The sequence below is a fragment of the Sminthopsis crassicaudata genome, chromosome 1, assembly GCF_048593235.1.
Source record: "Sminthopsis crassicaudata isolate SCR6 chromosome 1, ASM4859323v1, whole genome shotgun sequence".
NCBI classification, from domain to species: domain Eukaryota; kingdom Metazoa; phylum Chordata; class Mammalia; order Dasyuromorphia; family Dasyuridae; genus Sminthopsis; species Sminthopsis crassicaudata.
Window position 1 is genome coordinate 699,235,496 of NC_133617.1, and position 20,482 is coordinate 699,255,977.

General features: G+C 41.1%; 1 protein-coding gene across 10 annotated transcripts in view; it reads right to left on the reverse strand.

The window, feature by feature from the left end:
* SLC41A3 (solute carrier family 41 member 3) overlaps positions 1–18,494 on the reverse strand; it is a 67,767-nt gene extending 49,273 nt beyond the window's left edge. Inside the window, exons 1-4 of one of the 10 annotated variants that reach the window (XM_074283796.1) lie at positions 18,045–18,483; positions 16,272–16,415; positions 6,782–6,916; positions 4,456–4,751 (exon numbers count right to left, since the gene is read on the reverse strand). In XM_074283796.1, the coding sequence (XP_074139897.1) occupies positions 4,456–4,710 (255 nt within the window). In that variant the 5' untranslated portion in view covers positions 4,711–4,751; positions 6,782–6,916; positions 16,272–16,415; positions 18,045–18,483. Of the gene's footprint in view, positions 1–1,465; positions 2,894–4,455; positions 4,752–5,605; positions 5,815–6,249; positions 6,571–6,781; positions 6,917–16,271; positions 16,416–18,044 lie in introns of those variants that run through there. The other 9 variants (XM_074283797.1, XM_074283798.1, XM_074283794.1 and 6 more) reach the window with 9 other exon arrangements.
* Between the last annotated feature and the right edge of the window lie 1,988 nt (positions 18,495–20,482).

Consider the following 20,482-nt stretch of genomic DNA (forward strand, 5'->3'; position numbering starts at 1 on the left):
ACCCCATTTGGATTTTCCTGGCAAAGATATTGGAGAGGTTTTCCATTTCCTTCTCCAGGTCATTTTACAAATGAGGAAACTGAGGCAAACAGAGGGAAGTGACTTGTCTGGGGTCATGCATTTAGTAAGAGTGTAAGACCAGATATGAACTCAGGGTGATTATCTACTGAACTACTTAAATGCCCATGTGTATAAATATATTTACATATATACATATACACATTTACACAAATGCATATATGTGCAAACAGAAATATAAATATATATTTGTGTGTACACATGCCTTATAAGTATGCCAGTCCAGTGCTGTCTGTATATATGCACATGTGTAAGTATGTAAATGTGTGTATATACACACAGACATGAGTTAGGTGGGTCATTGCCAATCCTGGAGTCAGGAATATCCGAGTTCAAATATGACCTCAGACACTTACTAGTTTTGTGACCCTGAGCAAGTCATTTAACTGTTTGCCTCAGTTTCCTCATCTGTAAAATAAACTGGAGAAGGAAATGGCAAACCACTTCAGTATTTTTACCCAGAAAACTCCAAATGAGATCACTGTCACATCACTGTTACTGAGAATCAAATACATGACTGAAAGGACTGAACAATAATAATATACACAAATACACAACTCTCATAGACTTTATGGTCCTTGAGAGAAGGAACTTTTTAAAAAAAATTTGTCTTTGTATCCTCAGCACCTAGCATAGTGCCTGGCATTCAATAAAAGCTTGAAAAGTGACTGATTCTGTGAATACACAGTTGGAATTCATTCTATTCAACACATTGAACCCCAGTACCGGGGAAAAAAGTCTGGCTTAGTGTCAGATTAGGAATCAATAGGAATTGAGTTCAAATCTCCCCTCAAGTTGGGTCATTCAGTCTGTCTCAGTTCCCTTATCTATAATTACACACACACACACACACACATTGTACTATGAGTGTAAAGAAAGGGAAACTTCACAAGGAGAATGCCAGGAAAGCAGTCTGAGAATGCAAAGAGGTGGCTGAAACTTTAAAAATGCTCCCTTAGCTTTCCTATTAACCTGGCCTGAAGACAAAAGAGCTTGTAGCTGGATGTGAGTGGCCATCCTCTATCCCAGATGGCATGGATTCCTGTTTCTCCCTTGGACCCTTTCATTTATATGCATGCCATGGAGTCCAACCAATCCATCTATTCCCAAAAGGGTACTAGCAGCAAATTCGGGGGGGGTTAGGACAAAGATGGTCTACCCAGAGCTCCAGGTCATTATAAAAGTTGAGAGAGCTTACTTACTAATGTTTCTGAAACCATCTGAGTCTAGGAGAAATGTAGGACACCAACTCAAGATGGTGATAATGTCTTATCTGTATGATAGGAATCACCAGGTCAGCCTTCGTGACCTGGACTGGACTAGCAGGAGGCTAATTCTCCCCAAGAGGAACTCATTAAAGCCATGTTCCAGAAATAGCCATACATACTTGGACTTCACTTGTCACCAGGCCTGCAATCACCATACCTATGCCGGAAAGCAGAAATGGACACAGGACCTGGCAGAAGATGGAGCAGAATGTCTCCGGAAAGAATCCATTAGCAGACCTGATCATCTCACAGGAGAAGGCTCTCAGCTTTGTTCCATGAAAGCGGAATTTTATATTCATCTGGGTGATGGCCATGATCGGGCTCTTCATCCCATGCCCATGGGAGGAAGCAGGAGGAGAATCAGTCCTGGAAGCAAGGCCACTTTCCTGGCAATCAGAGGAGGTGGATCTCGTCCTCCCTCTCCCAAGGTGTTTGTTCTTCTCTGTCCCCAAATGAGGACACCTGGAGGATTCCCCCAAGGAGCCAGTTCAGGGAAGGGGGTGAGTTCTCTGTCAGGTCTCTGTACACAAGCTCTGCGGGGCAGCAGAGGACTGTTGTGGTTACTCCTAAATGGAGGAATGAAATCCAAAAGCAAAGAAAGAGAGGGAGAATAGGCCAAGCTCTGATGGTGCCCACACTCACAGACTCATCACAGGTAGCTCACAGTAGTAGTGCCATGAAGGGCATTCCACATGGACAGAAACTGTTCTGTGATAGGAAACCGGAAATTCAGGAGCTTATAGAGGAGGTTACTGCCCCTTAATTCCCTCCCAAACCCTTCAGGACAACAGCCCTACAAGGCAAGTCTCCAGACTCTGACTTTTGTCTCCCTCTTTTTTCCATGGGAAAAGGAAGGTCATGAGAAGGACCCAGGAGGTGGGCGGTGATTGTCTCAGTGGCTGGTCCTACGTGGTGTGACCTCTTCCCTTGGTAGAGAAGGTTGAGGAAAAATTTCATCCAAGAACAGCCAGTTCAGGCCAGTTCTAAATCTTCCTCACTGGATTTTCATTTCAAAGAATCCAAACAGGCCACAAGATCTCAAGAAGATAAAGATGTCCCTCGTGTCCTCCTATTCATCTTCTGTCTGGTTTGGGAAGGCTTGGGATCAGATGCCAGTGATTTTCTGTTTAGGAGAATCTGGTCATCTCTCCAAGGATCAGAATCATTTATGCTGGTGAAAGATCTCACAGACTTCTCCCAAACAGGGGTAGCAGACTATTTTCCTCAGATCCTAACATCTTGTATCCTTTCAGGCTAGTATTCCCTCCATCTTGCCAATAACTGAGCTCAGATCTGGCAGGTTAGAGCTAGGAAAAGACTCCCTGATTGGTTCCATTGTTTGGTATCTCCTGCTCATTCCGAAGACTGTGTGGAATGGAATGCTCAGCTTTGGGGTGGGGGAGAGACTATCAGAGGAGGCAGGAGGGAAGGAGACTTTGGCACTTAACCAAGGAGGCTGGCCTCAGATCTGACTTCTTCAGAGAGTGGCACTCTACCCCCCTTCCTTTCACTCACACCTCGGGTCCATGGAAGTGATGAATGTGAACGACAATCCTTTGGGAAGTGGGGAATAACCTCCAAAGGAAAGGGAAGGGGACACTATCTTCTCAACCTCTCAGCCCTTCTGAAGAAAGTGCTCAGGGCTATGTAAATAGGTGACTCTAAAGCATTAGAGTGGGACCTTGAAGTTCCCAAAGTCCTTCCTATCTCCATTCCTTCTCATGTGTCCCCATCACTTTTGAATATTTATAATCAAGCAAAATAAATTGCCTCATGGACTGATATGTTTCATTCTACACTCTGAGTCCATCACATCTCAATCAGAATATGGGAGCATCCCTTGTCATTAGTCCCTGGGACTGTGTCAGCTCCCTCATTTATAGGTGAGGAATGAGAGGTGAAGAGAAGTTAAGTAATTTGAAGGAGTGGAACACACCTCCTCCTTTAAGTCCAGATCCAATGTTTCCTCCACAAAGATCATACTTCCTCTTAAACAGATCTGAGTAGAATGGAGAATTTAGAAGCCTCACCTCTCATAAACAATACCATGGGGGCTTTAAAAGCTGGGGAATTTTCCTGACTCACTCTCAGGAGAGATCCTGACCCATCCTTTTGACCTGTCATCCCTTCTTTTCTCCTTTAATTGAGAGAGGGTCTTTCAAAGCAAAATGAGGAGCAGAAGATCCAGGCCCCATCTAAGAAATCTCCTTCCCCAATAATGCTAAAAAGCCCCTCTACTAGGCAAGGATCTTAGACTAAAAGTACTTCAGGTGCTTAGTAAGTCTTGGTGACCTAGAAACACTGCTTTCTCCATATGCATTATTCCTGTTCCTGTCATGTTTCAGTTGTTTTATAGAAATAAAAAAAAAAAAAAAAGAATTGGCTATTTCTTCTTTTCATTTGCATCACAGGGAGGCTGAAGATTAGATCAGATTTAGCCAAGCAGAGACAAGGGAGACAGTATGAGGAGGGGGAGGGTACAAACAGCTGGGAGATACCAGGAAAACTACCTTGGAGGAGATAGTACTTATGGGTCACTTATCTCCTCAATCCATTGTCCAAAAAAAAAATGATTATACAAAAATGAAACAATGCCTTTCCCAACAGCCGTACTCACCAACTGTATAGTGAGTCAGTGAAGTTGCTGAATTTGCCTGTAGCACCTGTTTATTTCCCAAATTAGTGATCTTTTTCTGTCTTCCTTCTCTATCCCTCCCAAATGCCTTTCTAGTCTCCTATTTGTGTATGGCTTTGATTATAGCTAATTGTCAATTAATGAAAGCATTCAGCAATAGTTTCAGTTTAATGATGATGATGATGATATAGCAGCTGATAATTTACACAATGCTCTAAAGTCTATAAACTTCTGCTTGATATAGTCCCCTGGTACATAGTAGGCATTTAATAAGGGCCCCATTGATTATAACTTACTTTACATATATTATTTTTTCTTCATAACAGCAACAGGATATTTTAAAACCCCAAAGAAATGCAACTAGAAGGCTGAAGAACAGGTGATTTAATTGATCTTTGGGTTGGAAGGCCTTCTTCTGAATCAAGACTTAATTATGGCCTCAAAGGGACTATTTGCCTAATTTTTTCCTCTTACCTGAATATAATTCAAACACATTCCAGCCATGGTCATTCCCATGCCTGCAAGCATAAATGGAATGACCACTTGGAGGCCAATGGTCAAAGCTGTTTCTTCCTGTGGCTTTGCAGTATCTAGCGGATGTCTCTCCGGGGCGGTCCATGGCACAGCTCCAGATGCGGGCTGCCTGGGGCTCTGCTCTCTGATCAGGGGCTGTTCTCCACTTCCCAGCTGCCCTTCTCTCCGCCTCTGTCTTGCTTCCTCTCCTCTCATTTTGAGTCACTTTGATATCACGTCATTCATTCACCCTGGACCTATAGGAAACAAGACCAAAAAAAAAAGGAGTTTCTTATAATATATCACAGAAGAGAAGTTTCATTGAAAAAGTCAATGGAGTGGAGGGTCTAGAGGAGGAAAAGACCAGCGTAGAGTCCCAGAGCTACTAACCCTAACCCTAAAATAATAATAATCATAGCAAGCACTTAGTAAGGGGTCATGTTTGTCTTTGTTAACCTTGTGCTGGGTCCTCCTTGTCTATAGCTTCATCAATGACTCCCAGGAACTATTTGTGATTTAATTACCATTTCCTGCAAGTGAGACCTGTATTATTATAGTTGTAAGTGTAAAATAAATATAGCATGGTAAAAATCAATCACTAAGGAACCATTAAACACCTATTATGCACCAAGCACTGTGGTAGACTTTGAGAATATAGACAAAGAATAAAACAATTACCATCCTCAAGAAACTAATGATCTAGGAGAGAAACATGAAATAAAGTATATAAAGATAATGATTACATGAATAAATACAAAAAGATACAAAGTAGTTAATTACAAGGTAGCTGGGAAGGGAGACTGTTAGTAGAGGAATGGAGCAGGAAAGATCATAGAGGAAGTGAATGGAGGAAATGGCAAACCATTCCAATACCTTGGCCAAGAAAACACTATGAACACAGTCAGACATGACAACTGAGTAACATATAAAACTGAACTTCTGTTACACAGTTTAGGTATGATACATTTAATAAGTTAAAACATCATCCTGTCTGTGCCTTCTTTTTATTTTTTCCAAGCATTTTTGATTTATTGATGCCTTTTTTTTCTTTTATATTTTTGGGTAACTCTTCTTTTCCCTTTTTAAACTCCTTATGTTAGTTGTGTCTCACCCCACCACAAGAATGAAGATTACTTGAAAGCAGGAACTGTGGGGCCTGTTGGTCTTTGTATTTGTAGGGCCCCCTTTTTAGTGTCTTATACATTAATAACAAACAAACATTTGTTAAATTGGTTCCTCTGTTTTACTGGTCATTTGCTGGGCCTGGAATGCACTCTCTCCTCTAGGACCCCTAGTTTCCCTCAAAAACTACCTTCTATGTGAAGTCCTTCCTGACTCCCCTCCCCCACCCACCAACTGCCAATGCCCTTTCTCAACTTCACTATCCCCACAATAGATTTTTCCAAACCTGTCTATCCCTTCTCCAACCTCTTCTGGCTTCTCAGAGAAGAACTTCACCTCATATTTCACTTAAAAAAGACCTGTTGCCAAGAACTTCTTCTTTCATCACTAAGATGCCAGGCTTTTTGATCTTTCACTTGTTTCATGTGAAAAATGGCTGTTCTCCTTGCCAAGGCAAAACCTTTTTCATACATAATATATCCCTTTCCAATCCGTCTTCTCTAGCAGATTGCTCCTCTGTCCCTCCACTCTCTCACAAATCTTTCATCTTCACCTGATGACCAGCTGTTTTCTAAACTGCTACAATCAGGCCTACATCTTCCCCATTCTCAAAAAATCCTTATTTGATCTTACCATTCCTGCTGGTTTGCATCCTATAGCTCTCCTCCCTCTTGTGTCTAAACTCCTTGTTAAAGCTGCTTTATTTAAGTCCTTCCCCTTCCTCTCTTCTCTCTTTCCAGTCTGGCTTATAATTTCATCATACAATTCAAATTACTCCCCATACCTTCCTGGTCTTCTCAGGAGCTCTTGCTTCCACGCCAAATTCTAGATTCCTAGGTTAGAATCCAACCTGCACCTCACCAGAAATGCCCAAGATTTGCCCCAGGGCCACAGCACCAAAAGAGATCTTTCTCCAGAGCCCAAGGCATGGTGGGTAGCTGGGGAGAAAAGCACACCTGTTCTCACTCCTGCTTCCACCCTGGTGAGCTCTTCCTGGTGAACACCTGGCAGCTCTTCCTTCTCTCTGAGATTTCCAATATTATTGGATCTAAAAAAAAGGCTTTTTCACAATCTCTACTCTGTTTGCTTTTTTTTCATAAAATTTAAATATGGTAGTGGGGGATACAAAGTTATCAGTGATCTTTTAATTGCCAAGTCTAATTACCTTTCCAGGGGCAGTGAGATGATGCTGGAGTCAGGAAGTCCTCAGTTCAAATCTGGCCTCCAACCTTACCAGCTGTGTGACTCTGGGCAAGTGACTTAACCCATTTTGCCTCAGTTTCCTCATCTGTAAAATGAACTTGAGAAGGAAAGGCAAACTACTGCAGGATCTTTGCCAAAACAAAACAAAACAAAACCCAACAGGGTCACAAAGAGTCCAGCATGACTGAACAACAACAAAAAAGGCTTTTAAATGATCCTCATCCTTCTTGACCTCTACTACCTCTGGCACTCTTGATCTCACTAATTTTCTTGCTATCCTGTTCTCTCTAGGTTTCTGGGACATGACTTTCCCACACTCGGTCATCTCATCAGTTCCCACTGACTAAACAATCATTTCTATGCAGATGCTTCTCAGATCTATTTATCTAGTTCTTGATTCTCTCTTCACAACCTCAACTACCTGTTGGCCATCCCAAACTGGACATCCCACATGCATCTTAATTTCAACATATCAAACTACACTGATTATCTTCCTTTCCCAAAATCTTTCCTTTAAATTCCTAATTTTTAAACTTTCTAATTAATTTGAAGATACCACTATCCTCCCAGTCACCCACGCTTGAAACCTCAGTGTCATACAATAATTCTTCACTCTCTCATTACCTTATATTTAATGAGCTAAGTCCTGTTGATTCTGCCTTTGCAGCATCTCTCATATGTGCTCCCTTCTCTCCTCTATCACAGGGCAGCACCTCTCTTGTGGGAGTTCTTGCTGCCTCACATCTAGACTAAGGAAATTCCTTCAAGATGGTTCCCTCTCCTTAATACCTACTCTTACTCAGTTGTCAAATTGATCTTCCTAAAGCACAGGTCTGTGTCACCTTCCACCTTGCCCAATTCAGAAAGCTTCCATGGTTCCCTATTCTACCCAGGATCTTCTGGCTCTGAAAGCTCTTTGCCATTTGCTCCCTTCCTACTTTACCAATTTTTTCACACCTTACACCTCTCTACCTCCTCTACAAATACCTCTATAAAATGACATTGGCCTCTTTGCTATTCCTTACATAGGACATTTCATTTTCTCTTCACTCCAGGAAATTTCACAAGCTGCCCATATTTACAATTCTCTCCTTCCTCATCACCTTCAAGTCTCTGAAAAAATCCCACCTTCTACAAGAAATCTTTCCTAATACTCCTTAATCCTTAGCAGGGATTATGATTCATTTTATTTGTAGCTGCTTACCATAATGCCTGGCACATAATAGGCGCTAAATAAATACCTGCTGATTGATTGATCCCAGGTAAATAAGTATTTTTAATAGTGACAGATCAAGGCCTTAAGCTAAAGGAATGAAGATCTAGTAATAAAATTTCAAGCATTAGTGAATAAATGAATATTTTTATGCTTCCTGACCCCATTTCATAGAAGCTGTCTTTGATTTAACTCTAACATCTTGTTAGTCTAACCCTTTCTTCAGAAGTACCTCAACTATTATATCCTCCAAGAAACTCCAATCTGTCAAGATTTCTCTCCTCTCTGACCTCCTACAGCCCTGCCTGCCTTGTACACACTCAATAGATTTTCATTCTGTAAGAGCTTTGGAAGTTCAGAAGAGTGAAGACTAGAGTCCATAGGAAAGGCTTTACATAAGAGATCAGACTTCAAATTTGCCTTCATGAATCAACATATGGAAAACAGGAAAGGCATTCTGGGTGAGGAAAAAGTATAAGCAAAGGTGCAGGGGCAGGAACCTGCAACAAAATATATCTAAGAAAATGAGACGCCTGCACTTATGTGGGGTTCTCCATCTTGGAAAAAGTGAAGAAAAATTAGAAGAAAAATTGGAGAAAGACTGGGTGAAGGTGATGAAAAGAGGGAGATCAATTCAGAGAAGGATGTGTTTGACCTGAATTAAGGAACATTTATTAAGCACCTCTATATGCCAATTCCTGAATTTGGTGCTGAGAATATGACATACAAGCATTCTAACCTATTTAGAAACAAAATGAATTTGACTTTTTGTCCTTGTTTGATTCCAATGGAGGAACTTAATTAGTTTCAGACTATTAGAGCTACAAGGACCTTAGAGACTATCCAATCTAATTCTCTCATTTCATAGATGATGTGGAGGCCCATAGAGGGGAAGCTGTTGTCGTGTTCTTCATTAATTTTTATCAAGCATTTATTATTCATTATACCCCTTACTAGATTGTCATCTCTATGATGGCAGGGACCCTATCTTCCCTCATTAAGCCCTTAGTATGGCTCTGTGTACAGTAGGTCCTTGAAAAGCAGCATAGGACATGCACATCAATGAGAAACTGAGATGAAAGGACCATGTTATCTGCAGACAGAAGGACAAAAGGTGACTCTTTTACTTGCTGGATCTCATAGGGAAGTAAACTGATGATACAAGAAGATCCAACAAAGAAAATCACGATACATATAAGGCTGGGAGGCACCACAGAGTCCATCATAATCAAGCTCCTCATTGGACAGATGACAGAACTGAAACCTAGGAAGATAAGCTGATTTGCACAATGTCACCTAGGTGATAAACATAAGAAGTGGATTTTAAATCCAAGTCTTCTGACTGGTCTTCTACTGCTACCATGCCATCTCAAGAAAGCATCTCATCCTCACACAAAGCATTTTTTAACCTTTATTGTCTCATTTGATCTAAACACTGTGAAGTAGGGAGTACTGATAAGCAGAAAGTTGTCAGAGAATAGATGCTGGGACAGGAGGAAGTTCAAATTCTGTATCTGCCACTTATCACCTGAGTAAACTAAAGTTATTTCGCTCTGAGTTTCAGTTTCTTCCTCGTTAAAGGAAGAGGCTCTAGTCTAAATGCTCTCTAAGATTGCTTCTAATTCTGGCACTGCTAGATTATATGTCTATATCTCTTGTTACACAGGAACAAACTGAAGACATCCAGAATCGCTCAGGTCCCTATCAATTCTAACATTCTATGAACCTCTATTCCCATAGACTTGTGATGGAGAGAGCCATCTATATCTATAAAGAGAACTATGGGGATTACAATGTAGTATTTTCACCTTTTTTATTGCTTGCTTGTTTTTTTCTTTCTCATTTTTCTGGTTTTGATCTGATTTTTCTTGTGCAGCATGATAAATGTGGAACTATGTTTAGAAGAACTGCACATGTTTAACCTATATTGTATTACTTGCTGTCTAGGGGAGAGGAAAGGTAGAGAGGGAAGGAGAAAAATTTGGAACACAAGATTTTGCAAGGACGAATGTTGAAAGTTATCTTTACATGTATTTTGAAAAATAAAAAGATATTGTTATAAAAAATTCTATAAGCCTCTGAGCTATAGGCAGAGTCAGGGCTTGAGTGTAGTACAGTGGAAAAGGCAACCTTACAATATAACATTCCTTATTCAACCACTGAGTGTGTGCTGAGTATAGGATAGGTGTCTTGAAAGAGATTTAATTTCATTAAGACACAGTTGGACGTGGTCTCTGCTTTTAAGGAGTTTACAGTTAAATTAGGGGGATAAGATATCATAAGCATATGTAATATACAATATTTGGAAGGTTCCAAAACCAAGTGCTAGGTGAGGTATGAGGAGGAAGATAGACCAAAAGGGGGGGAGGAATCAAGGAAGGTTTCATGGAGAATATGGCATTATTTGACTTGGGAGCTTCTTTATGAGTTCCCTATATCAGTGAAATCTATTGGTTCTGTATCCCTGGAATAAAGTGTAAGCTCCTGGAGCTCTACAGCTAAAATGCCCAGTACATAATTTAATTTTAAACATAGTTTAACTTAATTTTTAAACATAGTAACTTAATTCATGTCTGTTGAACTGAATTAAAGGCATCTCTGTTATAGGGAACAGTAGCTTGGTCAAAGAAGCCAAGAGGTTCGAGAGCACAGTACATAGCTAGGAAAGAGTGACAGAAAGTTTAATTGGTATATAGAGAACATTAAAGGAATATATGAGATAAGGTTGGAAAGGTGGTAGTGAGGTATTATAGTGGATAATGGGCAGGTTCAAACACTTACTGAGTCACTCACTGAAAGCCTCAGTTTGCCTCAGCTTTCTCATCTGTAAAATGAGCTGGAGAAGGAAATGGCAAACCACCCAAATGGAGTTACTAAGAAGCAGACAGACATTACTCAACAAGATGGAAAGATCGTGTGGAGGGTCTTGAGGCAGTGAAAACTTTAAAAGACACAGAGCTAGTGAAACATCTGAACAGGAGAAACAAGACCAGATCTACAGGTTGTGATAGGAAGGGTAGAGTGGAGTTGAAGAGACCTATAAGAAGATTATTACAATAAAAATCCAGGGAAGTGTCAACGAGATTTATGATACAGCAGTATAATGGGGCAGAGGATAGAGCAATAGCAATCAATAAGATCTGAGATCAAGACTAGTTTCAGATGCTTACTAGACTTGTGACCTTGGGCAAATCATTTTACCTTGATTGCCTCAATTTCCTCATCTGTAAAATGAGAGAAGGATATGGCAAACCATTGCAGTATCTCTGTCAAGAAATGGGGTCAAGCTTGGGATAGAAAATCTAGAGAAAGAGAACTAAAGAGACTGAATGTGGCTCAGATCATAGTATTTTCACTTTTTTGTTATTTGTATGCTTCTTTTTTTCTTTCCCATGTTTTTTTCTCCTCTTTTGAGCCGATTTTTTCTAGTTGTACAACACAACAAATATGGAAATATGTTTATAAGAATTGCACATATTTAACCTATATCAGATTGCTCGCTATCTTGGGGAAGAGGAAGGTAAGGGAGGGAGGGAGAAAAATTTAGAAACAAAGTTTTACAGAAATGAATGTTGAAAACTATCTTCTCATGTATTTGGAAAAATAAAATACTATTTAAGAAAAGAAATGAGGTCAGGAAGAATTGGACATGACAACAACAACAACAAATAGGGTGTTAGTGGCTCTATCGAGGAGGTGGCTGGTGCAAGAAATGTTGTAAAACTGAAATTGTTAGGAGCTGTCTGATGACTATAGCTGATAGATGAGAGAAGGGGAATAGCCAGAAGCAGCCCCAAGGTTACAAATACAAGAAGCCAGGTAGATAGAAATGCCAGACAGGAATTGTGAAAGCAGGTTGACAATAGTTTAGGAGGGATGAAAAATGAGCTTTGATTTGAATATGCCAAGTTTGAGAAGCTGGTGGAGGCAGCCAGAGAGAGATGTCCTTGAGGCAGGTGGAAATTCAGGTCTGGGCTCTAAAAAGATATTAAGATTGGAGACAGAAGGGAAGGAATCACCTTTATGGAAGTGATAGAGCTATGAGAAGGAAAATGGAGAGATAGCATGGTCTGGGGAAATGAGTAGGCAGAGTAAAACATGGAGAGGATGGGGAGCCCATGGAAGTTAATAGAGGTTATTGTTAGTTGTCCTTTGTTCTCAAAGAAGACCATGACATCAGGGAGGTGATGCAAGTGAATTAGATTTAAGTAAAGGAGGGCTGGGCAAGGTCATCAGTTTTCCTTTCCTCTCTAATACCATCTGGGTCTAGTGGCCAAATCTAGATCAAACAACTGGAGAGGGCTCTGGATGCAATGGAAGACCTTTGCCTTTTTAATTTAAGAGTTTTAACAGGTCTCAATTTGATTGAGGCCACACGAGCCCAATCTCATCTGATCTTGGAAGCTGAGCAGGGTCAGCCCTGGTTAGTATTTGAATGGGAAAGCACCAGGAAAACCAGGTGTATACTTAGACAAAGGAGAAAAAGATGAGAAGGGTGGGGAAAAAAAACCGAACAAAATAAAAGGGTAGAGGATCTCTGAAGTTGAGTGAAAAGAATTATCAGCAGTTGGCCTGGTCAATAGAGGCAGTTTAAGAAAGATGAAACCTGGACAAAGAATTCTGAAATAGATCTAAAATCAGAAGCCCCAAATCTCAGTTTTTTCTTCTACAAAATGAGCTAGATTAGGGCTCCTAATTTTTTGTTTTTGTTTTTGTTCATGAACAACCACCACCACAACAAAGCATTGTGAACCCCAGGATAACTGAATTTAATACTCATAATATTTTCCCAGTTATTTAATGCCTCAGTTATATTAAAGAATTTTTATTGTAAACCCAACAAAACTTCTTGCTAGGCCTGAATCCCATGAAGTTTGGAATCCTGCAATTCCCAGGCCAAGGCTCTCCATTTACTCTACCATTTGCCAAGTTATTCAAGGTGCCCTGAAGGCCACTTCATTAAGGGACAAAACTCCTTTTGTTGGACTAGTGGTAAATCAGGGCAGAATCTCACAGCCCATGCTGATATTTCCATAATAAAAATGATCCTTTGACACCGGTGTGTGCAACCCTCCTGGCCCAGAGTCTCTAATATGTGGTGCTGACAGAAGCAATGGGAGGAACCAATGACACACTACCTAATTTGATTTTCCTGAGATGAAGTAAGGTTAGAAAGAGAATGCACCCATAAATCTAGCATCAGGCTGTCCACTGTCCTTCCTTCCCAATTCTCCCAACACTGACCTTCAAAGGGGGAGAACTAGGGCCAAGCAGCTTTCTTTCCTAAATTAGTGAATTAGTGATTGAAAGAAAAGAGCCAAATCAGTCACATCTTAAGAACCATAGGTTTAGTTTCAAGGGGATTCTAGAGAAGACTCTGATCCTCAAAAAGAAAAAAAAAAACCCTGGCTTTAACTTAGATACAGTTTTTTCTTCCACAGGCAGAAAGTGGAGTAAAAATACACAAAGAGGGAGGCCAAGGACCGATACAGATTATAAAGTAATCTTATATTATGTTATATATAACATTATATAGTACTTTAAGATTTACTAAGCACTTTACAAATATCTCATATCTGATCTTCACAATTGTGAGAAATCATTATTTCTCTCGTATTTAATAACTTATTCAAATAAGAAAGGTCTTTTTACTTGTCTACTTCCTTATCCAGAAATCAACCAGTGTGGTAAATCTAGACAGAGATTTGCTCATGTTAAGATTTAATCAAATACTATGGTCATTTAAAATTGCAGTGGAGAAAGATTATGTGGAAGGGATAACTGCATAATTAAGGTGACTTATTTTGTTTCTAATATTTTCATTCTATGTGCTTACTTTAAAAGTAAGCTCATTTAGCATAGCTTTAACAAATTCATTTCATTTATCTTTTTATTTAAAAAGATAGGTCAAATGGGCATGGCTCTCTTTAATAATGAGATGATTCAAACTACTTCCACTTGTTCAGTGAAGAGAGCCATCTGTACCCAGAGAGAGAAGTGTGGGGAAAAAAGTATGGAACACAACATTCTCTAGTGTTGTTCTGTTGTTATTTGCTTGCATTTTGTTTTCTTTCTCAGTTTTTCTTTTTCTTCCTTCTTGATCTGATTTTTCTTGTGCAGCAAGATACTTGCATAAATGTGTATACATACATTGGATTTAACATGTATTTTAACATATTTAAAATGTATTGGACTGACTACCTGCCAGCTAGGGGAGAGGGTGGGGGGAAGGAGGGAAATTTTGGAACAAAAGGTTATGCATGGGTCAATATTGGAAAAATTACCCATGCATAATGCTTTGTAAGTAAAAAAGCTTTAATAAAAAAGATAGATCAGAAAAAAATATTTAATCAAATAGTAAAACAAATTCTAAGTCTGGGCTAATGGGTACATTCCCGTTCTTTGTGTTTGCTCAGACAGAGTCTGGGAAAATGTGGATTTTCCCTTTTAACTGAAAAGTGATATAGAATTTCCTAAGTCTTTTTGACCAAAATTTGAGTGTTTCAAGTCACATACCCCAACACCCTTACTGTAATATATAGCCTCTCCTTTCATTACATAATATTCATTTTCTCATTGTCAACCAATCAGAGTTGATTGCCATCCTCAGGTATACTCACTCTTCCAAGGGCATATAAACTTTGAGCCCACCAGGAGGGGCCTTTTGTCTAAGAGAGATGGTCAAATGACTATCCTTTGGTTGAAAACATGTTGGCCTTATTAATAAAATTATTAAACTACCCAGAAACAAGGTATCTCAAATCTTTTAAAAAATCACACAACTTATTAATAACATGATTAAGTTACCCAGAAACTGTCTCTTGAACCTTTTTAAAAATATCACACAACAATTCAATGAGGTAGGTACTATTCTTATGTCATTCCCATTTTACATATGTTAAAATGCAGATAGAGTTTAAGTGATTTGCTTAGGGTAATACAGCTTAGTTAATAGTCCATATAAATTTATTAAGTGACTACCATGTGGCAGGCACTATGTTAAATGTTGGGGATACAACTAAGAAAAAGGAAGACATCTCCTGACCTTAAGGAGCTTACATCTAATAGAGAAAGACAATACACAAAAGTAAGCTGGGTGCCAAAGGGTACCCAAAATCTGGGGTGATGTTTAGAACAACTAGTGGAAAATAATTCTGAGTGTTCTATAAAAAGTTTGCTTCACTCTCCAATTCTTCGATCTAAAGCCACTTTGTTGCTTTTTTCCTGTTGAGGTTTTTCCTGAAAGAGTAAAATAGGGAGGGATAAAAAGGATCCGGAATCTAGACCTGGGAGGAATCCTAGAAATCATATAGTTGTCCTTCATTTTATTAAACCTGAAAAGCTGTGACTTTTCAAGTTACACAGGTAGTATTAGGCAAAATTTGAATCCAGATCCTTTGAGTCCTGTTTCAGAGCTCTTTCCTGTTACAAGAAATCTCATCACTAGTCTTGTAGGAATCATATCCACTCGTGTAGCAGAGAAATTAAATGAAAGTGTTTTAAATCTACAGACTTACTTTCATGTCCAGTATCTAGTTTGGTCCTCCCTGGAAGGGTGAGAAGGGGAGTTAGATTTGTTTTAAAGGGAAAGAGGTGGCAGTCACACCAAAATTCAGGGGGAAACCCAGCTTCCTTGACTTCCCTGTCCAATGTTCTACTCACAAATCCCAGAATCTTCTTGGGCACCTCAACCATTAATTTGGAGTGAGAAGGTGTGACTTAAATCTTGATCCTAGTCTAGTTAAGGCTCAAACTTGAAATGAGGCAAGAAGAAAAAGCCACATAGCATGTTAAGGGGAAAGCAACTGATTTGTTCATTGGTTCTGTCATTGTTTATGGGTGACTCTAAGAAAAGCTAATTTACCTCAGTGGACCTCATCTGCCTCTTCTGTAAAATGTCAAGGGTTACACTAGATGATTTCTCTGAGATGTTATGAACCTAATAATGAATTACAATTCTAAGCAGCATTTGATATCAGGGAGGTCAACCATAGGCACCTATTCTGGCCTGGGCTACAGAGAACAGATGGCTTGGGTGTAAGAATCCACATGAGCAAACACTGAAGCATCCAGGATGAAAAAGGCTCTCCTCTTCTGGGTAAAAGACAAGGATAGGAATACAAGAAAGAAAAGCACAAATAATTTACAATCTACAAACATTTACTTAGTGTCCACCATGTGTCAGCAAGCACAATGTTATGTTTTAAGTATACAAATTCAAAAAATGAAACAAGCTTACATTGTAACAGAGGAGACAGTAAGGTGGTACTTGGACTTGGACTTGGAAGGCTGAATGAAGTTCAAATCCTGCCTCAGATACTAGTTATGTGACAGTGGACAGATCCCTTAATCTTTCGCAGTCTCAGTTCTTTCATCTGTAAAACTGGGATAATAATAATACTTCCTCATATGACTATTGTGAGGATCAAATAATATAAAAGAGGCAAATGAAATGAGAGAGCAAAACCTTAGGGCACCATATAAATGATTGCTACTGTGTCCAAAAAGAGACAGAAAAAGAACCCAAATAGAAAGGTGATTAATACAGTGTAATGAAGATGGTACTATGACAGCAGACAAATAATGTAGAAGGTAGACTAGCAAGAACAAAGGAAGAGATCTGGAAAAAATACTGTAAAAAAAACGAAAAGGGAAATAGTGCTTTCAACTGGGGAAAGGAAAGGAGAACAAGAGTAAGGTATAAGTTAGGTATATGGCTTTGGAGTGAGAAGGTGTGATATCTTGATCCCAGTCTTCTTATTACCAGTGTAACAAGTTTTATAGTCTCTGGAAGCCTCAGTTCCTCTCCTGTACAAATAAAAATGAAGTCAATAGACTTAATCTCTTACAAATTGAGGTGCTTTCATCTCATACCTGAGTTGGGCCTGGAAGAAAAAAGATTTCAACAAGCAAACCATGGGGGGAAGCTCCAATTTTAGCCAATTAGAGGCAGATAAGAGAAGGCCAATGAGCAGCTAAAAGCCCATTTTGTGTAGTAAAGAGAAGGAAGTAGCATAAAATAAGTGTCTTAAAGTTGGTTCCATGTCTTCCAGATAGCCTTATAAAGCTAGAATCCTTACCAAAGTGGCTTTCTTAGGGAGATTCACTGCTCTAGATGCAGCATCTCACTTTCCCCACTTTCTAGGTCCCTTTAAAATGCAACCCCTCAGGAAATGGATTCTGCCAACAGGCAACATTTATATGATAAAGACTACTATTGAAATAGTTAATACAAGTACTTACTAGAAACACTGTGAAACAGGAAGGGACTTTAGAAATCTTAAATCCTGGAGATGATTAATGACCCAGTTGGAGCCTAAGAAGAAGTGACTGGATGGACCCTAGGGAATGAGTAATATGTCTCCTGTTTTTTCATCCAGTGCCTCATTAATATCCCAATAGTACTGATGGGTTCCCTGCGGTTCAGAGAAGCTAAGTGCCCACTCTGGGGCTGGCGGAGCCAAGACTCCAAACCAGGCCTCCTGCTGACAAGGCTCCGCCACATCACATTACCGCTCCATGTTAAGTCACAGCACCTAAGTGTGAAGCATTTCATCGGATCCCTTTACCCCGACTTTGGCAGGGGCAGCCGGGGAAAGGCAGTCTGTAAGGCGAAGGGCAGGAACCCCACCACGGCCAGAGTCAGTGGATAATAGATGTGTGACCGGACTGAACTCGCGGGTTCATTTTGTCTACAAGTCTCCCTTTACAGGAAAGGAAACTGAGGTTCAAAGAGGGAAAGAGGATCTACCACATGTGATGGGCAGAGTTCCAAGGGAGCCCAGGATCATTTAGTTCAAACTCTTCGTTTGGCGGTTGAGAACATTGGCAAAGGCAGTCAGGGGAGAGGGAGGATTTGAACTCAACCTCTGGCTCCAAGTGCAGCTCTCCATCTCCGCTCCCTCCGCTTCCCTGGCGCCTCCTTCCCTCACGCTGGCCAGCTCTGCCCCTTCCCTAATGGAGGGAGCTCCAGTTCACCAGAGCTACCCTAGTCCCTCCCGACGGCACTCACCAAAACTTCCTCCCTCCACTCCGGTCCGGTCGGGGAGGCCGCCGGGCACCCCTGTGGTTCCCGGCTCCAGCCTCCCGCAGCTCCTCAGCCAGCGGGTGGGTGCGGGGACCTCTTAACGCTTGCTTGCAGGAGGGAGAGCTGGCGCCCTAAATTCGCGCCCGCGCCGGGTGGGCCATCCCTGTCCCCGCCCCGCTCTACTTCCAAGCTGCAAGCTGGGCCCGGGGTAGCGGGAGGTCCGGAGGGCTGGATGCCCAGGGCCACACGGGCCGGCCGAGCCGAAGAGGGAAACGCTGGCAAAGAGGGGAAGAGTTGCCCCGTGTTTCCCCCAACTGAGGGGGGGGAATTGGGGGGGGTGAATAGAGCAACCCAAACAGTACAGCTCAAACCCCGCCCCGAGCCTGGAGAGCTTCGGGGGAGAGTGGAGGGCCCAGGAATGACCGCGCCCGCCTCCAAGCCACGCCCAGCGGCCTGCCCCCCTTCTCCCTCCGCCGGCTCCTAGGCTGGGGCTCCGCGGGCTTTTTCATTCCGAGCTCTTTCGGTCCCGGAGACATTGCCCCGCCCTCCTACCCCACAGAAAGCAGAGCTGGAAGCCGCCCCGCACAGCCCCTGCCTTAACCTAGAGCGAACTCTGCCTTCACCTTCTTTGTGCCCCGTGGGCAGCCCTTCTCGGGCCCCTTTTCGGAGTCCTGGGCAACACGCAGAAAATACAGTGCAGAGGATTGTAAAGTAAACCACCTCTGAGTGCTTTCCTTTGTAATTATCTGTATTAAACATATACATATATATATACAATTATAATAAATATACATATATATATATAATTTATATATAAACACACACACACACACACACACATATATATTGGTTTTTTTCAATTTCACCTTCTCCAACTAAGAACCTCGGTAGGGGAACTGTGTTCCCTGTGCTAACTTTCTTCCTGGGAACGACAGTGGTCAGTCACAGCCTCCTTTCTCTTTGCAGAACGCCTCCACCCAAGTATGCATCCTTATAAGCACGAATTCATTCAACAATATTTAATAAGCATACCTTATTGCTGAGGAAGATATTCATTAATAAACACCTATCAAAGGTCTACTTGTGTGCCCTTGCTTTGTGCTAAATGATGAGACAGAGTATGACAGAGACAGAGACATAATGACAGAGGCAGAGAAAGAGAGACAGAGACACAGAGACAGAGAGACAGAGACACACAGAGAGAGACAGAGAGACACAGAGACAGAGAGACAGAGACACAGAGAGAGACAGAGACATCGAGAGATAGAGAGACATAGAGAGACACAGAGAGACAGAGACAGAAAGTCAGAGACAGAGAGAGACAGAAAGAGACAGAGACAGAGACAGAGACACAGAGAGACAGAAAGAGACAGAGACAGACAGAGACACAGAGAGACAGAGACAGAAAGAAAAGACAGAGAGAGAGACAGACACAAAGACAGAGACAGACAAAGGGAGAGAGAGGGGAAAAGAGAGAGAGAGAGAGAGAGAGAGAGAGAGAGAGAGAGAGGAGAGAGAGAGAGAGAGAGAGAGAGAGAGAGAGAGAGAGAAAGAGAGAGAGAGAGAGAGAGAGAGAGAGAGAAAGAGAGAGAGAGAGAGAGAGAGAGAGAGAGAGAGAGAGAGAGAGAGAGAGGAGAGAGAGAGAGAGAGAGAGAGAGAGAGAGAGTGTTAGAGAGAATCCCTCCCCTCCAGGAGCTTACTATGTAAAGATTAAACACAGATTTTCATTTGCAGAAGTGAAAACTAGCAGGGTAATGTTAAAGATTGTTCATAGAGTAGTGGAAAATGTGAGAGGGCCAAAATAACATCACCTTATGAGGTCAAGGTACAGTGTGTTCATCGGTGACTGATCAGCTGCTGTAATTCTGCTTTGCCCATAGATCCATAGTGCCTTCTTTGATTTGGGTACACCATGTTTGTTGGATAGTTCTGTGCCACTGTCTCCCATGTCCCGCAATCGATTCCAAAGTTCTTCAGAGAGACTTTGAAACTGTCCTTGTGTTGCTTCTTCTGATTCCATGTGAACATTTGCCTTATGTAAGTTTTCTGTAAAATAATCTTTTAGGCAAATGTTAAGTTTGAGCTTGGAATAATGTGGCCAGCTCATGGGAGCTGCACCTTTATAGTAAAGTTTGAATGAATGGCAGTTTACCTTAGTGTCCCATATCTTAACTTATCAGATGATCTTCAGAATCTTCCTAGACAATTCAAACTGAATCACTTTAGTTTCCTGTCATGGCCCTGATAAATTGTCCAGGTTTCATAGACAGACAATCTTATGTACGATCCCCTCAAACAGTCATTTTATTTTATATTTTATATCTCTTCCATTTTCAGTCAAACCCTAGGGAAAACCAAACCAGATCAAACCAAAACTGGCCACATTTGCTGCCTCTGCTTTTCCTCTAACTTGTCAGTACTTT